The sequence below is a fragment of the Littorina saxatilis genome, linkage group LG3 (assembly GCF_037325665.1).
Source record: "Littorina saxatilis isolate snail1 linkage group LG3, US_GU_Lsax_2.0, whole genome shotgun sequence".
NCBI classification, from domain to species: domain Eukaryota; kingdom Metazoa; phylum Mollusca; class Gastropoda; order Littorinimorpha; family Littorinidae; genus Littorina; species Littorina saxatilis.
This window is the reverse complement of record NC_090247.1, coordinates 43162270-43186211: the sequence shown is the minus strand read 5'-3', so window position 1 is coordinate 43186211 and position 23942 is coordinate 43162270. Positions and strand designations below refer to the sequence as shown.

At 42.5% G+C, this 23942-nt stretch overlaps 1 protein-coding gene across 1 annotated transcript; it reads left to right on the top strand.

The window, feature by feature from the left end:
- The first annotated feature begins 201 nt into the window (after positions 1-201).
- On the top strand, positions 202-9669 carry LOC138962437 (sialate O-acetylesterase-like). The gene is made up of 9 exons (XM_070334243.1): positions 202-325; positions 2342-2667; positions 3513-3648; positions 4912-5074; positions 5472-5557; positions 6038-6168; positions 8169-8323; positions 8686-8878; positions 9335-9669. The coding sequence occupies exons 1-9, from the start codon at positions 274-276 to the stop codon at positions 9602-9604; spliced, it is 1512 nt and encodes a 503-aa protein (XP_070190344.1). The 5' UTR covers positions 202-273; the 3' UTR covers positions 9605-9669.
- Positions 9670-23942: the final 14273 nt, after the last annotated feature.

Here is a 23942-nt window from a genome sequence, read left to right as displayed (position 1 = left end):
ACGACGTCTTGGCACTGGATTGTTGGTACAAAGACTTTGCGAAGTCGACTGTATTAAAGACCGCGAAAGAGAAAGAGATTGGTCATGATAAATAGTCAGGTTATTTTCCTGTCCCAAGGTCAGATACACTAATATAACCTGCCCCAGTGGCAGACACTATGTTCTGAAGCAATAGGCGGTGGCCTGGCAAACAAAAGATAAAAGCAAACGGACTAGATAAGTACGCTGAACCGGTCCCAAAACTTTCAGTGGACAATTCAGCGTTCTACAGTCATGGCGTCTGCGTGGGTCTTGATTTTCGTGTTCGCCGCGTTTTTTCACCAGGGTATTTTTGTTTCTTTTTCTACTCTTGACGTTATGCATTTTGTACTTCTGTCCCTTTGTAGCTGCGTTGTTTGAGGCGGTTTCTGGTCTTTTGATTGTTGTTCGTTTGTTGCTTTATTGTGCTGTTTTGTGGTTTCTGATGATGTGTTCCGACCCAGCCTCCACATCCAGGCAGCAACAAAATGCTCTGGAGATGGCGGTTCCACCGCTTCCTGAACAATCTGCCCCTTTCACCGACCTTCGTCGAAAGACCCTTTTTTACAGTTTACAACTCTGGCAAGACCGTTGGTCTACCTGCAAGGAAAATAAACTATACAAGATACGCCCTGAGCTATCAAAGCCCTTGCCTTTGATGGCTTAAAGTAGAAAAGAAGAAAGTGTTTTGGCTAGGTTACACACTGGTCACACTTATATAACACATGTTCACCTGCTAAAAGGAGAAGAGGCACCATGGTGCCACGCCTGTGATAATAGTTTTACTGTGATACATTTTCTCACTGAATGCACTGATCTGTATGATTTACGAGAAGTATTTTGACACCTCTTTGTTCGTACCCCGGCCGGGTCATACATAAGACTTTAAAATTGGTAATCTAGTGGCTGCTCCGCCTGGCGTCTGGCATTATGGGGTTAGTGCTAGGACTGGTGGGTCCGGTGTCAGAATAATGTGACTGGGTGAGACATGAAGCCTGTGCTGCGACTTCTGTCTTGTGTGTGGCGCACGTTAAATGTCAAAGCAGCACCGCCCTGATATGGCCCTTCGTGGTCGGCTGGGCGTTAAGCGAACAAACAAACAAAATGGAGACCAGCTCTACAGCTCTCTTTGGATTTTTAAGGGAGTCTGGCCTTTATTTTAAGATTTGAATTTAAAAGATCCTTGACACGTAGGGTTTCGACTTAACTTTTGTGTTCCCTTCGGGTAACGTTCCTGACTTTGTTTTTTGAAATTGGTTTAATTTAAATTTGTGTAATGTTAAACTTGTGGGGTCCTGATTTGGCCTATATGGTCCGCTGGACCCAAAAAGCAACAACTATCATATCATTTTGCTCTCTGCTTTTGGACAATTTCTCCCTCATTGGCAATTATGATAGTCTTCCAACTACAAATCAGCAGTGATTCTCACGATTAGTTTCTGCTGTTGTTGTAGTTTGCTTTATTTGTATCTTTTTTTTATCTCTCATTTTAACCTTTGTTTTACCCGTTTTATGTAGACATTGTTTTCTCTTTCATCACTTCTCTAATGATTTCTGTAGTGTTTTTAACTTCTTCTTTTTTAACGCTAAAATAGAATATTTTGGTAGTCTAGTCCCAAAAGCACACGTACTAAGTTGGATGTGTTTGTCTTTTGTATTGTGTTCACCACATCTGCAGTACCTATCAGAGAAGGAAGGTTGCACAAGCTTGCACGTTTTCAAGATGTATAGTGTAACACTCTAGTCCCTCTCAAACATTACGAGGGTAGATGATCAAACGGATGATCGGAGAGATAGAGAAAGTCCGGCACGGTTGGCCTAGTGGTAAGGCGTCCGCCCCGTGATCGGGAGGTTGTGGGTTCGAACCCCGGCCGGGTCATACCTAAGACTTTAAAATTGGCAATCTAGTGGCTGCTCCGCCTGGCGTCTGGCATTATGGGGTTAGTGCTAGGACTGGTTGGTCCGGTGTCAGAATAATGTGACTGGGTGAGACATGAAGCCTGTGCTGCGACTTCTGTCTTGTGTGTGGCGCACGTTATATGTCAAAGCAGCACCGCCCTGATATGGCCCTTCGTGGTCGGCTGGGCGTTAAGCAAACAAACAAACAAACAAACAAAGATAGAGAAAGAACTGAACGGAAAACAACAAGTGTTTTGATTATCGTTGGCTCTAGGACCCCAAACCATTGTACAGTATTTTGTAATGTGCTAGAGATTCACGATGCAGATATAACCCTTAAGAAAATGTGTGCATCCTTTTCGAGTAGCAGAAGTCGCAGAAGTAAAATTTACGTTTATATACACAATGAAGTCAATTTCCTCAGGCGATTGTGCCTTGAAACTGGCCACCTACTTCGGTGACCACATGGTGTTACAACGCGCCCCACAACAAGCCGTACTGTGGGGCACTGCAGACACTGAGGGCGACACCATCACCGCCAAGGTCACAGGTCAAGGGTCACAAGGTACAACGGTCACTGCCAAAGTGTCCCATGGGAAATGGAAGCTGGAACTTCCGGCACAGACTGGGAAGGGACCGTTCACCGTTGACGTCAGCTCCAGTGACGGTCACGTGATGCTACATGACGTGTTGTTTGGTGACGTGTGGCTGTGTTCAGGACAGAGCAACATGTACTTCGGCTTCAGCAGTGTTAGTAATGTAGAAATCTATCTCTGTCTGTGTTGTGTCTCTGGCTCCAGGAAGAAATTTTCAATCATTAATGGCTGGGATTGAACCCATTATAGAAGGGATTTTTCTGTGTTTCCAAGTGTGAACATTCACTGCAGTCTGTAAGCAAGGCAAGGCAAGGCAAATGATGTATTCAAGAAACCCCATGAGGGTACATGAAAAAACAAAAAAACAAAAAAACAATAAAAAAAATGAAAACGGTTTCAACATGCATATATACATTTAAGCTCATTCTGATGGGGGGGAAAAAAGGATTTCATAATTCAAACAAAATTGACAATATAATTATACCATTTTAAAATATCGGCACCAATTTAGAATTTTGAAATACATTTTATAACGTGATTTTAGCTTTACAAAACTGTTTTCTTTGTTGTGGAAAACAAACGTTGGAACTTATTCACATTAGGATTATTGCGATACTGAAATGATCAACGAATTTGCTCAGTTCACTAGGAAAACTGCAAATAAACACATAATGATAATCATCCCCAATATCGCCATTATTATACTTTACACACACTTTTTCATTTTGTAATACATTCAGAAACCTTCCTTTCTTAATAGGCAACTTGTGATTTAGCGTTCTAAAACGCAAAAATAATAATCCCAAATGTGGTAATACATTCAAATATTTGTCATACATAAAAGTCTGTTTATAAAGCCGATAATTGCAAAACAAATGACTGGAATTTAAATAAGAAAATCACATCTGCACATACTGGTCTTTTATACCGGACGGAATCGTACAACACTTGTGTACAAATGCAGGCACTTACACTCGCGACCTTTTTTTCATATCACAGGTGATTAACGCCACAGCAGAGCTGCATCACGCATTGCAGTTCCCTGACATCCGCTTCACAAGGGCCAAGCTGGTCCAGAGCGCCACACCCCAGGACACCATGGCCTTTGACATTCCCTGGACCGGCCCCAACTCGCGTTAGCCCTTACTGTATTCCTATGCTTGAAAGTATTATGTTGGATCGCATCAGACAAAAAAGCTGAGCGGTTAGATGTGGTAAAAAAAAGTTTCTTAATAGATTGACTCGGATTTCTGTTAGTACCCTACCCTACTTGCCCATCGCTAACATCCCACACTTCTCTGTCTATCTCTGATTACTTTTCAGTTTGTCCAATATTCACCTTTCACAATCTTTTCTTCTATTAAGTGGATTCCCGCCGATGGATCGTATGCAGTTTGTCCATGTGGATACATGTAACATGGCTTGCTGTGTCTTACAAGGTTTCAATCAATCAATCAATATGAGGCTTATATCGCGCGTATTCCGTGGGTACAGTTCTAAGCGCAGGGATTTATTTATTTTTTCAATTTTTAATCAAGGCGCAGGGATTTATTTATGCCGTGTGAGATGGAATTTTTTTACACAATACATCACGCATTCACATCGGCCAGCAGATCGCAGCCATTTCGGCGCATATCCTACTTTTCGCCTATTATTCCAAGTCACACGGGTATTTTGGTGGACATTTTTATCTATGCCCATACAATTTTGCCAGGAAAGACCCTTTTGTCAATCGTGGGATCTTTAACGTGCACACCCCAATGTAGTGTACACGAAGGGACCTCGGTTTTTCGTCTCATCCGAAAGACTACACGACATGTCTTTTTAAACATTGAAATGCGAGCGAAAGCGATTTTCTTTTTAAACGGAGTGTAAACCTGGTATGAAACAGCAAGCCATGTAGTATTCTGTTCCTCCTACATTCTGTATTTACGTGACTCGTACTCTAAACGTATCGGTGTTGAAACGTCCGAATAGAAGACGCATTTTATGGAACCTAGATCTCTTCCAAAGCCTCATGAAATCTGTGACGTCAGAGCAAAACCGAGGTCACTCTATAAAGGTTAGCATGACATGTACATTTTGAGAAAAAACAGCAAACACAAAAGTGACCGAGAATGACGTTTTGTCTCGGTGACTTTGTCATAATGAGCAGTGGAAAATTAGGTATCTGCCAGACTAATGTTAGGCGACCTCGTTTACATGATATACACATGTATGAGTACATGCTTTCGTTATGACAGTGGTTGGTCTCTCTCACGTATGTAGGAACATATGAAAAGTTCTCTCATGGCGTTCCAAAAGCACCTTGTGGTATATTTCACATTTAAAGTACACTAGAATAACAGAGAAAGAGCTAGGCAGCGCGTGGTATATGTCACTTTATGTTTTCTTGCAGGCTACATTGGTTCATCCTCAGCGGTGTGCTGGCTGTTCGCGGAGTATCTGCACGAAAAACTGAAGTATCCTATTGGTCTGGTGGAGTCGTCCTGGGGTGGTACCCCTGTTGAAGCCTGGTCACCCCCACAGGTCTTCACGGCGTGTGCACAGCATAACAAACGGTTCGGAATTAGAATTCTATTTTGAGAGTAGTGCATGCCGGCGAATTGATTTGATTCTAAATCAGTAGCGTAGTCGGTGTCAGAAGATTGCTGGCCTTTAAGTGTGACTGAGTTAAACATTGTAAATATTAACTGAAAAACTGTCTGTACAAATGTATGTTTGGTACCATAACACTGCCCAGATTAAATGTTTATTTGCTTCTAAACGAAAGCAATAGTACACTGAAAAAACATTGTATACTCAGGGAAAATGTTTCTGTTGATGCCCTGTGTGTGCAAGCTAACACGGGTGTGTATACTTGTGTTTGTGTGTGTGTGTGTATTCGTGTACATATTCCTGGCCTGTGTCTGTGTGTCTAGGTGTGTGCGTGTAATGCCACATGAAATGTGTCCGCAGGGCCCCCAATGGTCACGGCGTTCTGTATAATGCCATGATCCACCCGCTATTGAGCACCACGCTGTACGGTGCTCTCTGGTACCAAGGTGAGTACGTTTTGAAAGACAAGATAGATCTCAGATAGTTTAACTTGTCATATGAACCATATTTGCTTTGAAGCGTCTTTTCAAATGGCAAGTGCGGCTAAATGTTGTGAAATAGTAATGATTGAATCTATAAAGCTGACTATATCCTTGATTCTTCCAAAGAAAAATGCTGGTTCATAAACACTTTTTTTATGATTGCACATTGAGATATAACTTTACATATTTTGGATTTTTTTATTTTTATTTGTTACTGCTATTATTACTTTGAACGAAGCATCTATTCGTGTGTAACGTGGGTCCTCACTGACTTTGCTTGAACCAGACAAATAATACCTATGACGACTTGAAGAAATGAACTGCAAATTGACATTCCTGTTGAAATGTAACATACATTTATATTTTAATTTCAGTACACAAACAACGATTAGATCCTGATGTGCCACTAACGAAGTACCCTGTATGTTGTTCTTCACTACTTAGGCGAGTCCAACTCGGGGCGTGCCGAGCAGTACGGTTGTCAGATCTCCAACATGGTGAAGCAATGGCGGACACAGTTTCACCAGCAGTCACTCCATCAAACGTCGAACTCCTTCCCCTTTGGATATGTGCAGGTGCATAGGGTTTTCTATCTTTCTGTATGGTTTCCTTTTGTTGTCTGTATTTTACACAACTCGGCCCATTAGCGTTATTGTACTGCTTGAACTTATTTTTTTAATCGTAAATGAAGTGGTTTATGTTTTGAGCCCTCTGAAAAGATCGCATTTAAAAAAAATAAACATCGAAAGTATGCCAAATTTCATAAGCATGTTCTTTCATTTTTGCTGTGTTTCAAAAATGGTACAATATTTTGATATTATGCCTTTAAAGGCACAGTAAGCCTCCCGTAAACCATCACGGATACTGTCAGGCTTTACACACAGTACAAACACCCTTCCATTTGAACGCTCACCAAACGGGAACATCCTAGCGTAAAGAGCGAGCAATTTTCAAAGAATTAATTTTGCGTGGTGCGTTTTGGCGCTAGACCTAACTTTTAAAATCTAACTAATAAATTGACAGCTTGTTACACAAACATTCTTAAATCATAAAAGAATTCTTTTTTCATCAAGACAAGATCAGTACAATTCAAAGTTTTGAAAGTTTGAAAAAAGAAGAGCCCGGAAGCAGGGTCACGCAAGGTCGTGGTTCTCGTAGCAGACGACGGTTTATACCTATCGCCAGTTCCTCTGAACAGTCAAAAGCCATCGCTAGAGTTCTTGTGAATCACAGCCGTTTGTTTCGTGCATAGTCAGAGGTACTTAAATAACGTGCTATTGCAGATAAGCTCACAGCGAGTCGCATTCAAATTACTAACTGACGACTACATTGTGATAAAGGGAAACTTGACCACACGGGTTCACGATGGCTCAGGGGTAAGATAAACCACGAACAAATAAATTCTTTGAAAATTGCTCGCCCTTTACGGAGGGCACCTAGGATGTTCCCGTTTGGTGAGCGTTCAAATGGAAGGGTGTTTGTACTGTGTGTAAAAGCCTGACAGTATCTGTGATGGTTTACGGGAGGCTTACTGTGCCTTTAAGCTGTTACGGGTTTTTATCTTGATTTGAAGCTTTGGGAAATAATTTTGGGGGGGTCGAGTTTAGAGGTATACCTTCATTTGAGTTGGCAGTCACGTGAGCCACGTGAATGATATTATCTGGCCTCAAATAGACCACGATGGCGCTTTTTAGGGCACAAACAGTTTAACTAAATGACACAAGTGTGATTTTTTTAAAACTTGTTACAATAAGTGCTACAGTTCTTTTTCTCCCCAAGTTTAGTTTTTGTGTGTTCACGTGGACTATTTTGATCTTCTTATTTGCCAACGAAATGTTTTATATTATTGAAAGTGGTCTCAATTCAGTTCATTGCAACTTTAGGCAACAGCATATAATGTAAACTCAAGCAGTTGGTGTTGATGTGGCAACAATTGTGTGCTGAAATTTAGGGTCACTTCCAGAGCAATTGTTTACTCCCTCCCCCTCCTCCTCGCCCTCAAATTGTTCCATAAAAGTGTACTTTTGAGACTGCTTGCCAAGCTCCAATATTAACCACTAACAACCGGCACGGTAACAACCGGCACGGTTGACCTAGTGGTAAGGCGTCCGCCCCATGATCGGGAGGTCGGGGGTTCGAACCCCGGCCGGGTCATACCTAAGACTTTAAAATTGGCAATCTAGTGGCTGCTCCGCCTGGCGTCTGGCATTATGGGGTTAGTGCTAGGACTGGTTGGTCCGGTGTCAGAATAATGTGACTGGGTGAGACATGAAGCCTGCGCTGCGACTTCTGTCTTGTGTGTGGCGCACGTTATATGTCAAAGCAGCACCGCCCTGATATGGCCCTTCGTGGTCGGCTGGGCGTTAAGCAACACAAAAAAACCACTAACAGCTTATGTTTGCATGATAGAAAGAATACGCGTTTGAGGTAGTTGTGTTGTTTAAAAAAAAGAAAACGCAGCAGTCAAACAGTACAACACAACTCACACTTCCCTTTTCTTGAACATACGTTTCGGAGAATGATTGCAATTAGGCCTATCTGAGACTATCTGAAGTATATTAAACACTTTCTTCAGCTGGCGGGTAACGCTAACACCTCTTTGGTTGGAGCCTTTCCCGGAGAGAGGTGGGCCCAGACAGCTAACTACGGCTACAACCCTAACCCGGCTATGCCCAAAACCTTCATGGCCGTAGCTATGGATCTACCGGACTACAATTCTCCGCGTGGAACGTAAGACTTGGCCAACAAAATGTTGTTTGCAGCCTTTTACATTGTGCTTGAACACATTTACATTTTAGTATTTACTCTGAATGAACATTGTTTGTGTTCAAGAGGGGCAAACTGATGAAAACTGTCGTGAGTTTTACCTCAGCAATATGTGTATAACTGACACTAGTTGACCCTTAGTGTCAATTTTCTGTGCCAATATTCGGTTTTCTTTGTAATGTGACCTTTTGTTCTTTGCCATATTGACAATGCTTCGTATTTATAATTTAGAGTCAATGTTCCCTTGCCATTTCCGGTTCTCTAACCTAGAAAGGTATCGCCAGAACTGCATGTTTTTTAAGGGAACTCTTTCTTTCTATGTGTAGAATCCACCCTCGTTACAAGCAGGACGTGGCCCAGCGGTTAGTGCTGGGTGCCCTCAACGTGGCGTACGGTCAGAAAGACGTGGTTTTCCAGGGTCCCTTCCCCTCAGCCTTCATGGAAGGTCAACACACTCTGGAAATCCAGTACGATCATGGCCATGCCAAACTGACTGTCCGTAACAACAAAGGATTTGAGGTAAAATTGTGTTTGCTTTTGTTGTTTGTTTGTTTGATCATGTACGTAGATTTGTTTTGTCTACTTTAGTTGTGTGTGCATTTGTATTCCATGTTTTGTGTTTCATTATTCTCGTGTTTCTAAGAAGATCGATTTATCCCTGCATCTGAGGTACAGGTATTAATTAGACATATTTATATAAGGGTGCCATACCCTCTTGTGTATCGGAACGACGTTTGAGCACCTTCTGGTTCCATACTTCTCAACTATAAAGAGTACAGGTGTAAATAACGCGCCATGTTTATAAAATGATGTGAGTGAATGATAATGAATTTATAGAACAGACAAAAAATATGCAGTATTAACTTAGATGGGACTTGCCCTCACGTTATCGAGCGCACGTTGTTTTTCTATTTTGCCCATTTGTTGCTTTGTACTTTTTCTGACCTTTGTGTTAATTCATGTCCAATGATTTAGGTGTGCTGCAGCGTGAGCAACATGACGCACTGTGACGACCGCCATGACGCCTGGGTGGCTGCACTACTCACGAAGCACCAAACCAGTCTCGTGACCCTTGGCACTTCCCGCTGTGGCACGCGTCACGTGGTGGGAGTACGCTACGAATGGCGGACAAGTCCCTGCGATTTCAAACAGTGCAGTCTGTACGACAGTGCTTCGGGATTACCCGCCCCTCCCTACATCTCTCACGACCTGAAACCCAACCAGGGACCTGAGATCATTGGGTAGCACTGGGATAAGCTCTCATAGCTTGAAGAACTTGTGACTTGGTCATTAAAAGTCATACACCTTGATCGAAGATATGTTTTGTGTGCGCGCTTGTTCATGAAAAATATAGGTTCGCGCGCACGTGTGTGTTTGTGTGTGTGTGTGTGTGTGTGTGTGTGTGTGTGTGTGTGTGTGTGTGTGTGTGTGTGTGTGTGTGTGTGTGTGTGTGTGTGTGTTTCAGTGGTGGTGTGTGTTTCCCGGCTTAACTCCTTAACTGGATTTACAAGAAAAAGAAATATTTGTATGGTCACTAGAAAAAAAGTGGGTGTCGTTTGAACGACGACGCTGTTTAAAAAAAATGCATCCTGTTTTGATTGGCCTTTAAGTATGCGAGGGAACTTACATGCATGAAATCGTTCGAGGATAACCAACGGGTTAGCCATCCTTTCTGTACCCATGACTCTTGTGTTCCGTTCAAGAATCCCTGTTAACTTCCGGATGGCTAGTCCTGACCAAAAAGCTGCTAACCCTAGGTTTAAATACACGAATTCGGAAAATAACTCCGTCGGGTTTGTATGGGTTGTGGGTGAGTGACCTTTTCTTGCAAAAGCTCCGACAAAGGATGGAGCAATCACTAGCGAGAGGTCTGTCGAAAACACGTGCTCCGAAAGACCATGCACTCGCTAGTGATTGGTCCACCCTTCGTTTGTCAGAGCGTTTGCAAGAAAATGTCACACTTCCACAACATCAACAAACCTGAAGGAGTTATTTTCCAAAAATCGTCTATTAACCTGAACTCTCACCTAAAGGCATTCGGACGGTTTGCGAGATGTTAGCCCGGGATAACCTATAACCTATAAATGCAGTTAAATCCGGACTACACGTTTTCAACTCCATTCCATGGTTTCCAATCCCACCAAAACAGAGAGAACTGTCCGCTATTGAAATGGAATAAATATTATTTACGTCAGAGTTATAGAGACAAAGCAGGTTATGACTATGAAGATAAGGTTATCTTCCGTCGAGTTCAGCTACACTTTCCATACCTGTATCAGTGTCAGCCACAAACCAATGGCCTGATGGGCGGTGGCCAAAGACAAAGGGCACGAAGAAAATAAAGCAGATAAGTATATTCAACTAGCCGTCAAATATAAAGTTGCCAGCTCCGCATTTTACTTTTCAAACAACATGGCGTCTGGATGGGCTTTAATTTTCCTGCTTGCTGCATACTTTCACCGACTTTTTTTTTCTCCTGCATTTTACAAACTCTTTTGCAATTGTATTGGCAATACTCACGTCACATTTAAAACCAATACAACGAGACATATTACAAAACTATGGGTTTTTTACCCACATAGCCCACACAAAATGACGCGAAAACAAGCCTTTTAAGGGTTCTGGCGAAAACAACCCCGCTAGGCACAACAGCTGAACCAAATAAATGTATGTGGGTAGAAAATGAGTTGTTCTTCCATTTGAGATCCAAAACGGGGTCACACTTGGTTATTTAGATTGTTTGTGTATTTTAGTGTCTGTAAGTTAGCTTTTGCGAATTTGATTTTGGGGGGTGTCCTAGGTCTCCGGTACACTGCATAAACACTGATTCATTAAAAATAACTCTTTATTTCATACGATAGGGTAATGAACTACCTTTCTCAATTCTGGCAGAATGCTTGGTTTTAATATAACTGGTCGCATCACAAAGATCTACAGTAAAATGTATCTGTGTACTTTTTTATGACGGGTAGTACAGAACAACAATAGTCAAACTTGCCTAAATGTTTAACAAACAAACAAACACACACAAATATGGTCAGCCCGGTCAAACGCGTTTTTTCCCCATTGCATGTGATCAACGCCACAGCAGAGCTGCATCACGCACTGCAGTTCCCTGACATCCGCTTCACACGGGCCAAGCTGGTCCAGAGCGCCACACCCCAGGACACCATGGCCTTCGAAATTCCCTGGACCGTCCAAAGCTCACATTAGCTCCAATTGTATTAATCTCTCATCAACAGCCTTGTAAAGAAATGAATAAACGTATAAGAACTAACAGTTACAATTGATACAAAGTCTATTAAAAGTAATCTATGCTTGTGCTTGGTTAGGATTGGGTTTAACTGAACCACCCCCCTCCTTCCGCCGCACCCCATCCACCCCCCCAAAAAAAAAAACACTCACACACTTGTCCATCACAAACGCAATTCTCGCCCGGTCTGTATGTCTGTCTTCCTGTCTGTCTGTCTTTCCGTCTGTCTCTTAGTCTGTCTGTCTCTCTGTCTCTCTCTCTCTGTCTCTGTCTCTCCGTCTCTCTCCGTCTCTCTCTCTCTCTCTCTCTCTCTCTCTCTCTCTCTCTCTCTCTGTCTCTCTTTTTATCTCTGTCTCTCTCTGTCTCTCTGTCTCTCTCTCTCTTACTCTCTGTCTCTCTGTCTCTCTGTCTCTCTCTCTCTCTCTGTCTCTCCCTGTGCCTCTCTCTTTTTCTCTGTCTCTCTCTGTCTCTCTGTCTCTGTCTCTCTGTCTCTCTCTCTCTCTCTGTCTCTGTTTCTCTCTCTCTCTCTCTCTGTGTCTCTCTCTTTCTCTCTGTCTCTCTCTGTCTCTCTGTCTCTGTCTCTCTGTCTGTCTCTCTCTTTCTCTTTCTTTCTCTCTCTCTCTCTTTCTCTTTTCTCTCTCTCTTTCTCTTTTTCTCTCTCTCTCTGTCTCTGTCTCTCTCTCTCTGTCTCTCTGTCTCTGTCTCTCTCTCTCTCTCTTCCTCTTCCTCTCTCTCTCTCTCTCTCTCTCTCTCTCTCTCTCTCTCTCTCTCTCTCTCTCTCTCTCTCTGTTATTCCTTTAAGTTTGGTTCCTCTCAAAATACGAACTCCTGAATTAACTGTAGGGTTTGTATGTGTTGTGAAAGAGTGAATACTCTTACTTTTATTGACCGCTCATTGTCCACGTGCTTCAGATACCTCCCTCGCTACTGACTAACCTATAATGTCATGTGGGAAAGTTTGCGTCAATACTATAATTTCTTGTGGGAACGTTTGCGTCAATACTATAATTTCTTGTGGGAAAGTTTGCGTCAATAAAGCCAAGAGTAGTCACTCTTTCGCAACCCATACATATCCAACCGAGGTGGATTTTGTTCGAACACTTTCAAACCCATTCCTGCCAACCCTTCTACTGTGACGCGGTATTTTCTTACGTATTTTTGTCAGGAAATAATCCTTTTTTTTCTCTCTTTTTTTTTACCTTCATACTTACGTATGCGTACTGTTCTAGGGTACATTGGATTGTCATCAGCGGTGTGCTGGCTGTTCGCGGAGTATATGTACGAAAAGTTGCAGTATCCTATTGGCCTGGTAGAGTCGTCATGGGCTGGTACCCCTGTTGAAGCGTGGTCACCCCCACAGGTCTTTACCGCGTGTGCACAGCATAACAAAAGGTTGGATTTAAGAATGAAAGCCCCCTACCATCACAGAGCAAGTGTGTCTGGCGATTCAGAGCTTTTGTTTTAAAATTGAAATTGAACTAAAGAATTAACAGCGTGTTCTGCAATGCATGTTCTGCTTGAGGACGATTATTGACACTGGTTTGTTTCACGAAGTTAAGTCAGAGAAAAATCCCTTTTATTAAAGAAAGCTGTTAGGACGTTGATTTTTGATATTACTTCAAGTGGAGAGATATATATTATGCTCTTGGCGCATGTAAAATTGTTTGCTGATCTGTCATAGTTTACTTGATGGCCTTGCATGGAAACGAATGCCAAATTATCTTTTGAGTGCTGCATGTAGATCAGTGGTGGGAGTTGATTACTTTAACTGTATCTGAGGCGTAATGAGATTTTTTTGTGTGTGTTATTATTGAATATAACATACGGAGTCTAGTCAGTCTATAGGAGTTATTTACTGGCAAATCCACGAATTATGACAAGAATCCCGAAGATGAATGTGTACCGTGTGTGTATATGTGAGTGTGTGTGTGTGCATATGCATGTGTGTGTGAGTGTGTGTGTGTGTGTGTGTGTGTGTGTGTTAGTGTGTGTGTGTGCGTGTGTGTCCGTCGCGATATAACCTTGAATGGTTGAAAACGACGTTAAACACCAAATAAAGTAAAGTGTGTGTGTGTGTGTGTTTGTCTGTCTGTCTGTCTGTCTGTCTGCCTGTGTCAGTGTCTAATGTTATTTACGATGTGTCCTCAGGAGTCGAAGAGATCACAGCGCTCTCTGGAACGTCATGATCCATCCGATATTGAGCACCACGCTTTATGGTGCTCTCTGGTATCAAGGTGCGTATGTTCTGTACTGCTGACCAATTTTATATCGATAGGTGGATTCTGTCTTGTCGTTTTCCCCATAAAGTTGTACTTGTAGTTAAGAGACTCGAAGCAGTGTAAGTGTATGTATGTACATGTTTTGCAAACATAGTGGATAAGACATCGGCCTCCTAATCGGAAGAGCGTGAGTTCAAATCTCGGCCGCGGCCGCCTGATGGGTTAAGGGTGGAGATTTTTCCGATCTCCCAGGTCAACTTATGTGCAGACCTGCTAGTGCCTTATCCCCTTTCGTGTGTACACGCAAGCACAAGCCCAAGTGCGCACGGAAAAGATCTTGTAATTCATGACAGAGTTCGGTGGCTTATAGAAACACGAAAATACCCAGCATGCTTCCCCCTAAATCGGCGTATGCTGCCTGAATGGTGGGATAAAAACGGTCATACACGTAACAATCCACTCGTGTAACAAAATACGAGTGTACGTAGGAGTTTCAGCCATTTAACAAAGAAGAAGAAGAGGTAAACATTTTCAATATATTTAAGAAAAAACAAGTCGCGTAAGGCGAAATTACTATATTTAGTCAAGCTGTGGAACTCACAGAATGAAACTGAACGCACTGCATTTTTTCACAATGACCGTAGTCCGCCGCTAGTGCAAAAGGCAGTGAAAGTGACGAGCCTTTTAACTTTCTGAGCGTGTTTTTAATCCAAACATATCATATCGATATGTTTTTGGAATCAGGAACCGACAAGGAATAAGATGAAAGTGTTTTTAAATTGATTTCGAAAATTTAATTTTGATAATAATCCCAGCGAAGCTGGAGGTATCCCACATACTGTAATCGACTTGAGAAATGTTCACACCGATAATACATGATAAAGAAGGATTCTTTGTGCCCGGCTACGTGCTACAGTTGGAGATGGAAGTTCACCAAAAATTGGGACCATACTAACAAAAATACGGTGGGTGCAATAGTCGCCCCCATTTTTTCAGCAAACGCCACCCAAGGCCGCTTTGGACGGGTAGAAATTCTGTACTTTCCAAGTCTATTTGTGTGTGGTTGTTCAAGACTATGGATAAAGCTCGCGTGAGAAGATTACGTCACGGTCAAAAGTCTTTGACGTCAATTATTGCATCATGACGTCATGCCTCCCTGTAGTCTTTCTCTCTCGCGCAGTGTGTGTGTTTGTGTTCATTTTGAGCACATGTGTTAGTGTTACTGTGTGTGTGTGTGTGTGTGTGTGTGTGTGTGTGTGTGTGTGTGTGTGTGTGTATTTGTGTGTGTGTGTGTGTGTGTGCGTGCGCACGCGTGCTTGAGTCTGTACTCGTAAGTGTGTGGTGTGTGTGTGTGTGTGCGCGCACGCGTGCATGAGTCTGTACTCGTGTGTGTGTGAGTGTGTGTGTGGGCATAAGTGTATGTGTGTGCGTGTATGTGTGTTTGTTTGTAAAGGTGTGTATGTCCGTCTGTCCATATGTGCGTATGGGTGTGTGTTTTGTGTGTATGAAGTTTTTGTGAGAGAGTGTGTGAGTGCGTGAGAGTGAGTGTGTGTATGGATGTGTGTGTGACTTGGGGGGTGTGTGTGTGTGTGTGTGTGTGTGTGTGTGTGTGTGTGTTTGAGAGAGATAGAGAGAGAGAGTGTGTGTGTGTGTGTGTGTGAATATGTTTGTGTGTATGTTTGTGTGTGTCTGAGTTTGTGTGTATGTTTGTGTGTGTATGAGTGTGTACGATATGGTGTTTGTTTGTAAAGCAGGGCCGGACCAAATGAGTTGTAAGGGGGGGGGGGGGGGGGGGTTCCTCCTTTTTGGGGGGGCAAATCAGCGAATTTATTTTAAAAAAAAAGAAAAAAAAAGAAACACTCAAAGCATGGTACATGCTTTTTCCAGGGGTGGGATTCCGGAACCCCTGGAACCCCCCCCCCCCCCCCCCCCTGGGTCCGGCCCTGTAAAGGTGTGTGTGTTCGACTGTCTATGTGCGTATTTGTTTGTTTGTTTGCTTAACGCCCAGCCGACCACGAAGGGCCATATCAGGGCGGTGCTGCTTTGACATATAATGTGCGCCACACACAAGACAGAAGTCGCAGCACAGGCTTCATGTCTCACCCAGTCACAGTATTCTGACACCGGACCAACCAGTCCCAGCACTAACCTCATAATGCCAGACGCCAGGCGGAGCAGCCACTAGATTGCCAATTTTAAAGTCTTAGGTATGACCCGGCCGGGGTTCGAACCCACGACCTCCCGATCACGGGGCGGACGCCTTACCACTAGGCCAACCGTGCCGGTCTATGTGCGTATGAGTGTGTGTTTTGTGTGTATGAGATTTGTGTGAGTCAATGTGTGTGTGTGTGTGTGTGTGTGTGTGTGTGTGTGTGTGTGTGTGTGTGTGTGTGTGTGTGTGTGTGTGCGTGCGTATGTACAGTGTGTGTGTGTGTGGGTGTGTGTCTGTTTGTATAAGAGAGAAAGAGAGAGAAAGAGAGAGAGAGTGGGTGGGTGTGTGTATGTGCGTGTGCGTAAGTGTATGTGTGTGTGTATGTGTGTTTGTTTGCAAAGGTGTTTATGTCCGTCTGTCTATATGTGCGTATGGGGGTGTGTTTTGTGTATATGAAGTGTGTGTAAGAGAGTGAGTGAGTGCGTGTGAGTGAGTGTGTACGTGTGTAACTTGGGGGGGGTGTGTGCGTGTGTGTGTGTGTACGGTGTGTGTTCGTGTGTGTGTGTGTGTGTGTGTGTTTGAGAGAGAGAAAGAGAGAGAGTAAGAGAGAAGTTTGTCTTTCGCTGGGGTATGCAGTGCCTTGGCGTTGCACATCTACTTAATTTTTATATTTTTAATTTTCAGAGCTTGTTTTTAATCCGAATATAACATATTTATATGTTTTTTGGAATCAGAATATGATACAGAATAAAATAAAAGTAATTTTGGATCATTTTATAAAAAAAATAATTTTAATTACAATTTTCAGATTTGTAATGACCAAAATCATTAATTAATTTTAAGCCTCCATGCTGAAATGCAATACCGAAGTCCGGCCTTCGTCGAAGATTGCTTGGCCAAAATTTCAATCAATTTGATTGAAAAATGAGGGTGTGACAGTGCCGCCTCAACTTTTACAAAAAGCCGGATATGACGTCATCAAAGACATTTATCGAAAAAAAGAAAAAAAAATGTTCGGGGATATCATTCCCAGGAACTATCATGTCAAATTTCATAAAGATCGGTCCAGTAGTTTAGTCTGAATCGCACACACACACGCACATGCAAAACTTGACTAAATGTAAAAAGAGCAGGGGGGTGGTGATAGGTCGGGAAATTATGGTCAGGGGTGCCCGTAAACTAAAGGGATGGGGGGTGGGGATATAGGGGAAGCAACTAATCATACGGCATTGGTTGAATTAGAGCAGTTACTTCCCATTGACTTCTCTTGCCTCTGAGAGCGCAACAGTTCCCATTATCAACCTTTTCGCTCAGATTTTCAGCATTGTGTCTTCTCCTATCAAAGCCAGTCGCTGTGAACAATTCCAAAGTAACAAAAAAAAATGTAGTTAAGACAGCAAGACGAATCAGCAGCAGCCACCTGCCTTCTCTCTGTTATCAGTTGCTTACATTCAGCATAATTATGACATAATTATACAGAACTAGCAGCTATAGTCAAGACCCCTGCCGTGGATGTAAAACGTGACATGCCTTCGGTGTGGCACTTGCTTGCTGTTGAAGTTGGACAAATCTAGGCAACAATACAAGCTTATACATGATATTTGAAAGAAACAATTGGTTATTGTTATTGCACGGGTTCAAATCATCGTATTATACACTTGGACCAGTTTTTAAACTATGTTGACTGGCACGGGGTCAGGAAATGTGGAATGGCCACATGTTTGTGTTCTTTTGCTTTTCTGCAGCAGTATCTCACTCTCTCTAATCGTCATTGATCTCTTTCTTATCCACATAAATCTGTACAATCAAAATCAAAAATATATCATCAAAGAACTTATGTTTTTGCAGATCTGGGGAAAAAAAGAACCAATCTACTGCACAGAATGAAACATTTATTATGATCCCGAAACAGCATTTCAGGGCAGAAGGGATAACATTATAATTTGAACTAGCAATCAAGAAAACACACAGTCATAATTATGTGGGAGGGTTATCACATAACACGTCTACAGCGCAATAGAATATCAAGCGCATGACTCCCAGAAAAAAAAAAAAAAAACCCCACCAGGCACCGTTGTAATGAACCTGCAAGACAGAAGCCCTTTCCGTGTAACTCGGAATGCTGTTCTGAAAGATGATTTACAAAATGTAATAAGCGGACGCATTCTCTCTCAATGACTGATTACATTTGCCCCAGAATCATAACTGACTTAGATGCAACTAATTTTCTTTGAGCTGGGTTTGAGACTCACTGACGCATATTAAGAAGGGGAAAAAAAACAATACAGCTTTAGCACAGCTGATTTTTTTCTTTTGCTAGAGATATTCAAGCCACCCTTGAAAGACAGAAACAGTATGAGAACCGAGTGCGAACCGAGTGTATGCCCTCGATCGTGGGGATATTATCCTTTGTGAGTTTAGACAAGGAACCAAATCGGAAAAAGACGCTTAGTTAAGGAGTTTAAGGCACGGGAGGTACTCCCGAGCAAATTTGGTTTCATTTGACAGACAAATGCATATAGTCTCTGAAACAACTTTTCCTGGTACCCAAAAGTGGCAGCAGCTATACGCAATTTAAGGCAAAGTAGCCGAGGTTTTTTTTTAAATGCACTTAAGAAAAAAAACACTTTGTTGCAAAAAGCTGTAATATCAGCAGGCAGCAGAGTAAATATTTTTGAGTGAACTATCAAGTAATTGGAAGGTGTTCAACAGCAAGTAAAAAGATTGTTTGCGTGCAACACATAGTGGCATCAGGAGGCCTTGCATTTCAGAAATTGTGTTACGTCACGTCATTTTCATTTTTCTGGATAATGTCAAATCTCATAAAAGACGTTTTGTAAGCCACAATCTAATGAAATACATATCAGAGGGAAGTGCATTCATTGGGCGTTTAGTTGCAAGTACCTCTGATGAGATAGTTTATAAACACTAAGTGTGAGAGTTCATTTCCGAAGCACACCCCCTAATTTTGTAAGTCAAAGTTCTGTCATGAAAGGCTTTTGAGAGGCACTATGACAGGTAAGGATGGAGTGTAATGGACTTAACATGCACGTTAATACATAGACAAATGCCTACTCTAAGCATAGGTGCAAACTATATAAAGATACCTGTGAAGAAATTTATGCGCGAGACGATAACTGTGTGCTGAGTCTCATTAATTAGTGAAACAACGCCTTTAATTGCTGTTCGTTACATTTTCAGGCAGTGCTGGTTTTCATAAGAGTTGCATTTGAACCTCCAAAATGCCCGTAAATATAAAGTAAGAAGATAGAATGTAACTGTGATTGATAATGTGCGCCATATTTATTGAACATTCATTGACAAAATCGGGTGCATACCGTTTTTGGCGGTTTTACGTTTCACTGAAGGAAAAACGGAATTTAGTGTGTTATACAAAACTCTTTGGGTAACATGATTTTCATAGAATAAAGAAGTACAATTTATGCCATGTAGTTACTGAACGTAGGTTGAGCTTGTGGAATATTGTTTGAATATTGCACCTGCAATGATGACGTCACACGTGACGTGGAAGCTACAGTATAAGCGAGGTGTAAAATCTAGAATAAGCACGGTATTCTAGTTGGTGAGACGTACTGCCTACAATACAGTACTCTCGCGAAAAAGTTGAATGGCATGGAAGACATATGCATATACTTTCTAAATTGTTTTGTCGTGGAACTCAGCAGTAGCAGCGTCAATTCACAATTCGAAGGCAAAACATCCCAACGACACTGAGCACAAAAAAGAGAGGATATTTCTTCAGTGCTACACATCTCATGTTAAACAGCAGTGTTTAGGCCAGAAACATATGGGTATATGAAGAATTGCCTTTCTTCGGCTCAACAATTGGTTTAAAGGATTTGAGCATTATTTGGGTATGACGTCACAGGTCCCTGTTAATACCTACTCACAAAAATGAGGGGTTTTGACAGCATGATTCTCTTTAAACCGTGAAAAAGGCGAATAAAACTCGACAATATTTCATATGTTTTACACCAGTGAGTTTCGTTGGAGTCTTAGCTCTGTCAGTCACTCTCGCACGACAAATCTCACACAATTGGCACTCGCTCTGGCAGTCACTCTGGCAGCACCATTATCACTCTTAAAAAACATGCATCACTTTTTATCGCCATTTCAACACAACATAAATCAAACTTTAAAAAAAGGAGCAATTTAAGTGTCATGATAATTTGTTCTTCTTCACAATAAGGAAACTGCTGAACAAGTTTGCATAAGATGTCCACCAAACAAAAACTTACTTCACGGATGTGATAACAGCTAAGGGTGTCTCACACCAACACCCACACACAGACAGACACACACACACACGTCTGGAACCACCACTATCACACAAACACAACAGCACAGACACACATACAGATACGTAGAGGTTACATGCCGAGTCTCAGTGATTATTAAAAATAATGGTCGAAGTTGGCGGATCATGAAAAATGCGAGCTTCAGCGAGCTTTTTCATGACCGCGAACTGAGACCATTATTTTTAATAATCACTGAGACGAGGTGTGTAACCTCTTTATTCCTCCTTTCTTCAGTTATTCAAAGAAAACAGGAGTTTTTGTGCGAAAGTTTGATCGAATCCGAATCACTCAACCAGTCAACCTGCGCAGGCGATCGATTAATGCGCGGTTGTATAGTTCCGTGCAAATCATTCCATTCTGTTAACACTTCTTTTCAGTTTCCCTGTTTTAGACTAAAATCAAGTACACAGATATGCTGTTATTCTGCTGTGGCGGTAAAGGCAGATATTGTGTGTTCTGTTTATGTTTTAGTATCGTTTAGGATAATGTTCTTTCGTCAAATGGGACTAGCAGACGAACTTTTGCACCCGTGTTCCAACGTTAATTACTGTATGAAGTTCAGTTTTCTGGGGAAAATAGTGTATGAAACCGCTTTATGTTGTTTAAATTGATTAGATGTGTGCATTTGGTTGCGTGTGATCTGTTTATAAAATGAAATATTGTTGAAAACTGACCGTCGGATTGCAGTCAGTGTTGTCGAAGAAACTGCGTTAAAAGAAGGGGAACTACTCTTGTCGGCAAGAGTATGAGTTACTTGCCTTGGGAATTTGCTTGTGATGAACGGTGTGTGCACGGCAGATCTAGATTCAGAAAACAACCTAACTCATGGATTTTATATGGAGATTCATGTGTTCAGGCCTGTAGTTGTTAATTTAAATGCGGTATGTTTGTATTGTTTGCTCCAGAGATGTATATTTGAGGGTCCCAAAGGGGGGGTATCATCACGGTCACGGGAAGGGAAATTTTAGCTTTCACGATCACAGTTGCCTTGATTTTTGTTTTCACGATCACAAACACCTTGACGAATAGAGGATCATAAAGTGATACAGCTGTGGAAAATGTACGTTGAAAATAAAATGGTTTGCAATAATGCCCATCACGATCACGAAAACAAATGACGATCACGATCACGAGACTTGATTTTTTTGTCATCACGGATCACGGGCAAAGTCCCATCACGATCACAGAAATGGAAATTTCGGCAATCACGGTCACAGAAAGGTAAAAAAACGCCAATCACGATCACGATTTTAAACCCTTTGGGGCCCTCATATTTCGTACGTATAGAGCGTTCGGAACTTTTCAGTCGCAAAAGTAGTACCGAAACAGAACAGCTTCTCAACCCATTGCACTATCGAGGATTCAGGCTGTTGCTGGCTCGTTATTTGTTTGGTTGCTGGGTCATTATCGAAAAAATAACTAGCTCTACAAGTTTACAGAGGTAAAGAAGCAGAGGGGGGAATAAAAATAAATGTTGACCAGGGTGGGATTGGAACCCACGACTTGGGATTTCACAGTTTTTGAATATTGCGCTCTTATCCCCACTTTGCTTGCTTGAAAGATACGATAAAAATAGTGTTTATAAAGTTCTCAATCAACGATAGCTCACTAAAGAAAGAAACAACAATCATGGCTCGGTACCTGGCCCACTGAGCGATCATCACGTCCGTTTTGATATGTGTGGTAAAAAGAAATACTCTGGCACTACCATTCTCTGACACTGATCGCTAATCATTCTCACTCTGGCACTCACTCTGGAACCATTCTTCTTAATCTGGAACCACAATTGTCACTCTGGAACCACCAATCTCACTCTGGCACTCACTCTGGAACCATTCTTCTCAATCTGGAACCACCAGTCTCACTCTGGCACTCACTCTGACACAACCAGTCTCACTCTGGCACTCACTCTGACACCACCAGTCTCACTCTGGCACTCACTCTGACACCACCAGTCTCACTCTGGCATTCGCCTGACACCACCAGTCTCACTCTGGCACTCACTCTAACACCACCAGTCTCACTCTGGCACTCACTCTGACACCACCAGTCCCACTCTGGCACTCACTCTGGCACACCACTCCGGCAATAACTATGGCTCCACCATTCTCCCTCTGCCTAACAGCAAACTAGAAAGCTCCTGCGGTTCCAAAAACAGGAGGGGCTTTTAATTTCATAACCGCAGTGGGGCACTGCGGGATTCCACCAGCATCTTAGACCACTCTTTGTACATTTTCTTTTAATAGATGATTGTCATTTGTTTTACCTCATGTCTGCCCTGCGTGTGATGGTGTGATCGTGACTGCTGTAGTGTGGGCGTGTGTGTGTTGGTGTGTATGTCAGTGTATGTGTGGGCGTGTGGGTGTGTGTGTGTGTGCGTGATTTTACCAACACTACGCGAAATTCCTTGTGCTTTAAATGTTTTTTAATGTCACTTGGCTCAATAAATACTGTATTCTGTATTCTGTATTCAGCATTCTCTCTCTGGCACTCACACTGATACCAACATTCTCACTCTGTTACTCACTCTGATACCAGCATTCTCACTCTGTCACTTACTCTGATACCAGTATTCTCTCTCTGGCACTCACACTGATACCAACATTCTCACTCTGTCACTCACTCTGATACCAACATTCTCACTCTGTCACTCACAATGATACCAGCATTCTCTCTCTGTCACTCACACTTATACCACCATTCTCACTCTGTCACTCACAATGATACTAGTATTCTCTCTCTGTCACTCACACTGATACCAACATTCTCACTCTGTCACTCACAATGATACCAGCATTATCACTCTGTTACTCACAATGATACCAGTATTCTCGCTCGGTCACTCACACTGATACCAACATTCTCACTCTGTCACTCACACTGATACCAACATTCTCGCTCTGTCACTCACAATTATACCAGCATTCTCACTCTGTCACTCACTCTGATACGAGCATTCTCACTCTGTCACTCACTCTGGCACCACCAGTCTCACTTTGTCACTCATTTTCGCACCAGTCTCACTCTGGCACTGGCTGTGGAACGATCATTCTCACTCTAGCACTCGCTCTGGCATCATCTTTCTCACTCTGGAACCACAATTGTCACTCTGGCACAACCATTCTCACCCTAGCACCATCTTTCTCACTCTGGAACCACAATTAAAACCATTCTCACTCTGGCACTCACTCTGGTACTCACTCTAGAACCATCATTCTCACTCTGGAACTCACGCTGGAACCATCATTCTCACTCGCACTCGCTCTGACACCATTATCACTCTGGCAATAACTCTGACACAATCAATTTCACTCTGTCACTCACTCCGGCACCACCAGTCTCACGCTGGCACTCACTCTGGCACAAGTCTCACTCTCGCACTCACTCTCACACACTTAAGTACTTATAATTCTGGCACCGACTGTGGAACCATCATTCTCACTCTGCCACTCGCTCTGGCACCATCTTTCTCACTCTGGAACCACAATTGTCACTCTGGCACTCACTCTGGCATCATCATTCTCACTCTGGCACTCACTCTGGAACCACCAATCTCACTCTGCCACTCACTCTGGAACCACCCTTCTCACTCTGGCATCACCATTTTCACTCTGACACTCACCCTGGTACCACCATTCTC

Coding starts and splice junctions, on each gene's coding strand:
- LOC138962437 (XM_070334243.1), top strand. CDS start 274: ATGGCGTCTGCGTGGGTCTTGATTTTCGTGTTCGCCGCGTTTTTTCAC. Junction 3,649..4,911: donor CTGGACCGGCCCCAACTCGC/GTTAGCCCTTAC, acceptor GTTTTCTTGCAG/GCTACATTGGTTCATCCTCA. Junction 5,075..5,471: donor TGTGCACAGCATAACAAACG/GTTCGGAATTAG, acceptor ATGTGTCCGCAG/GGCCCCCAATGGTCACGGCG.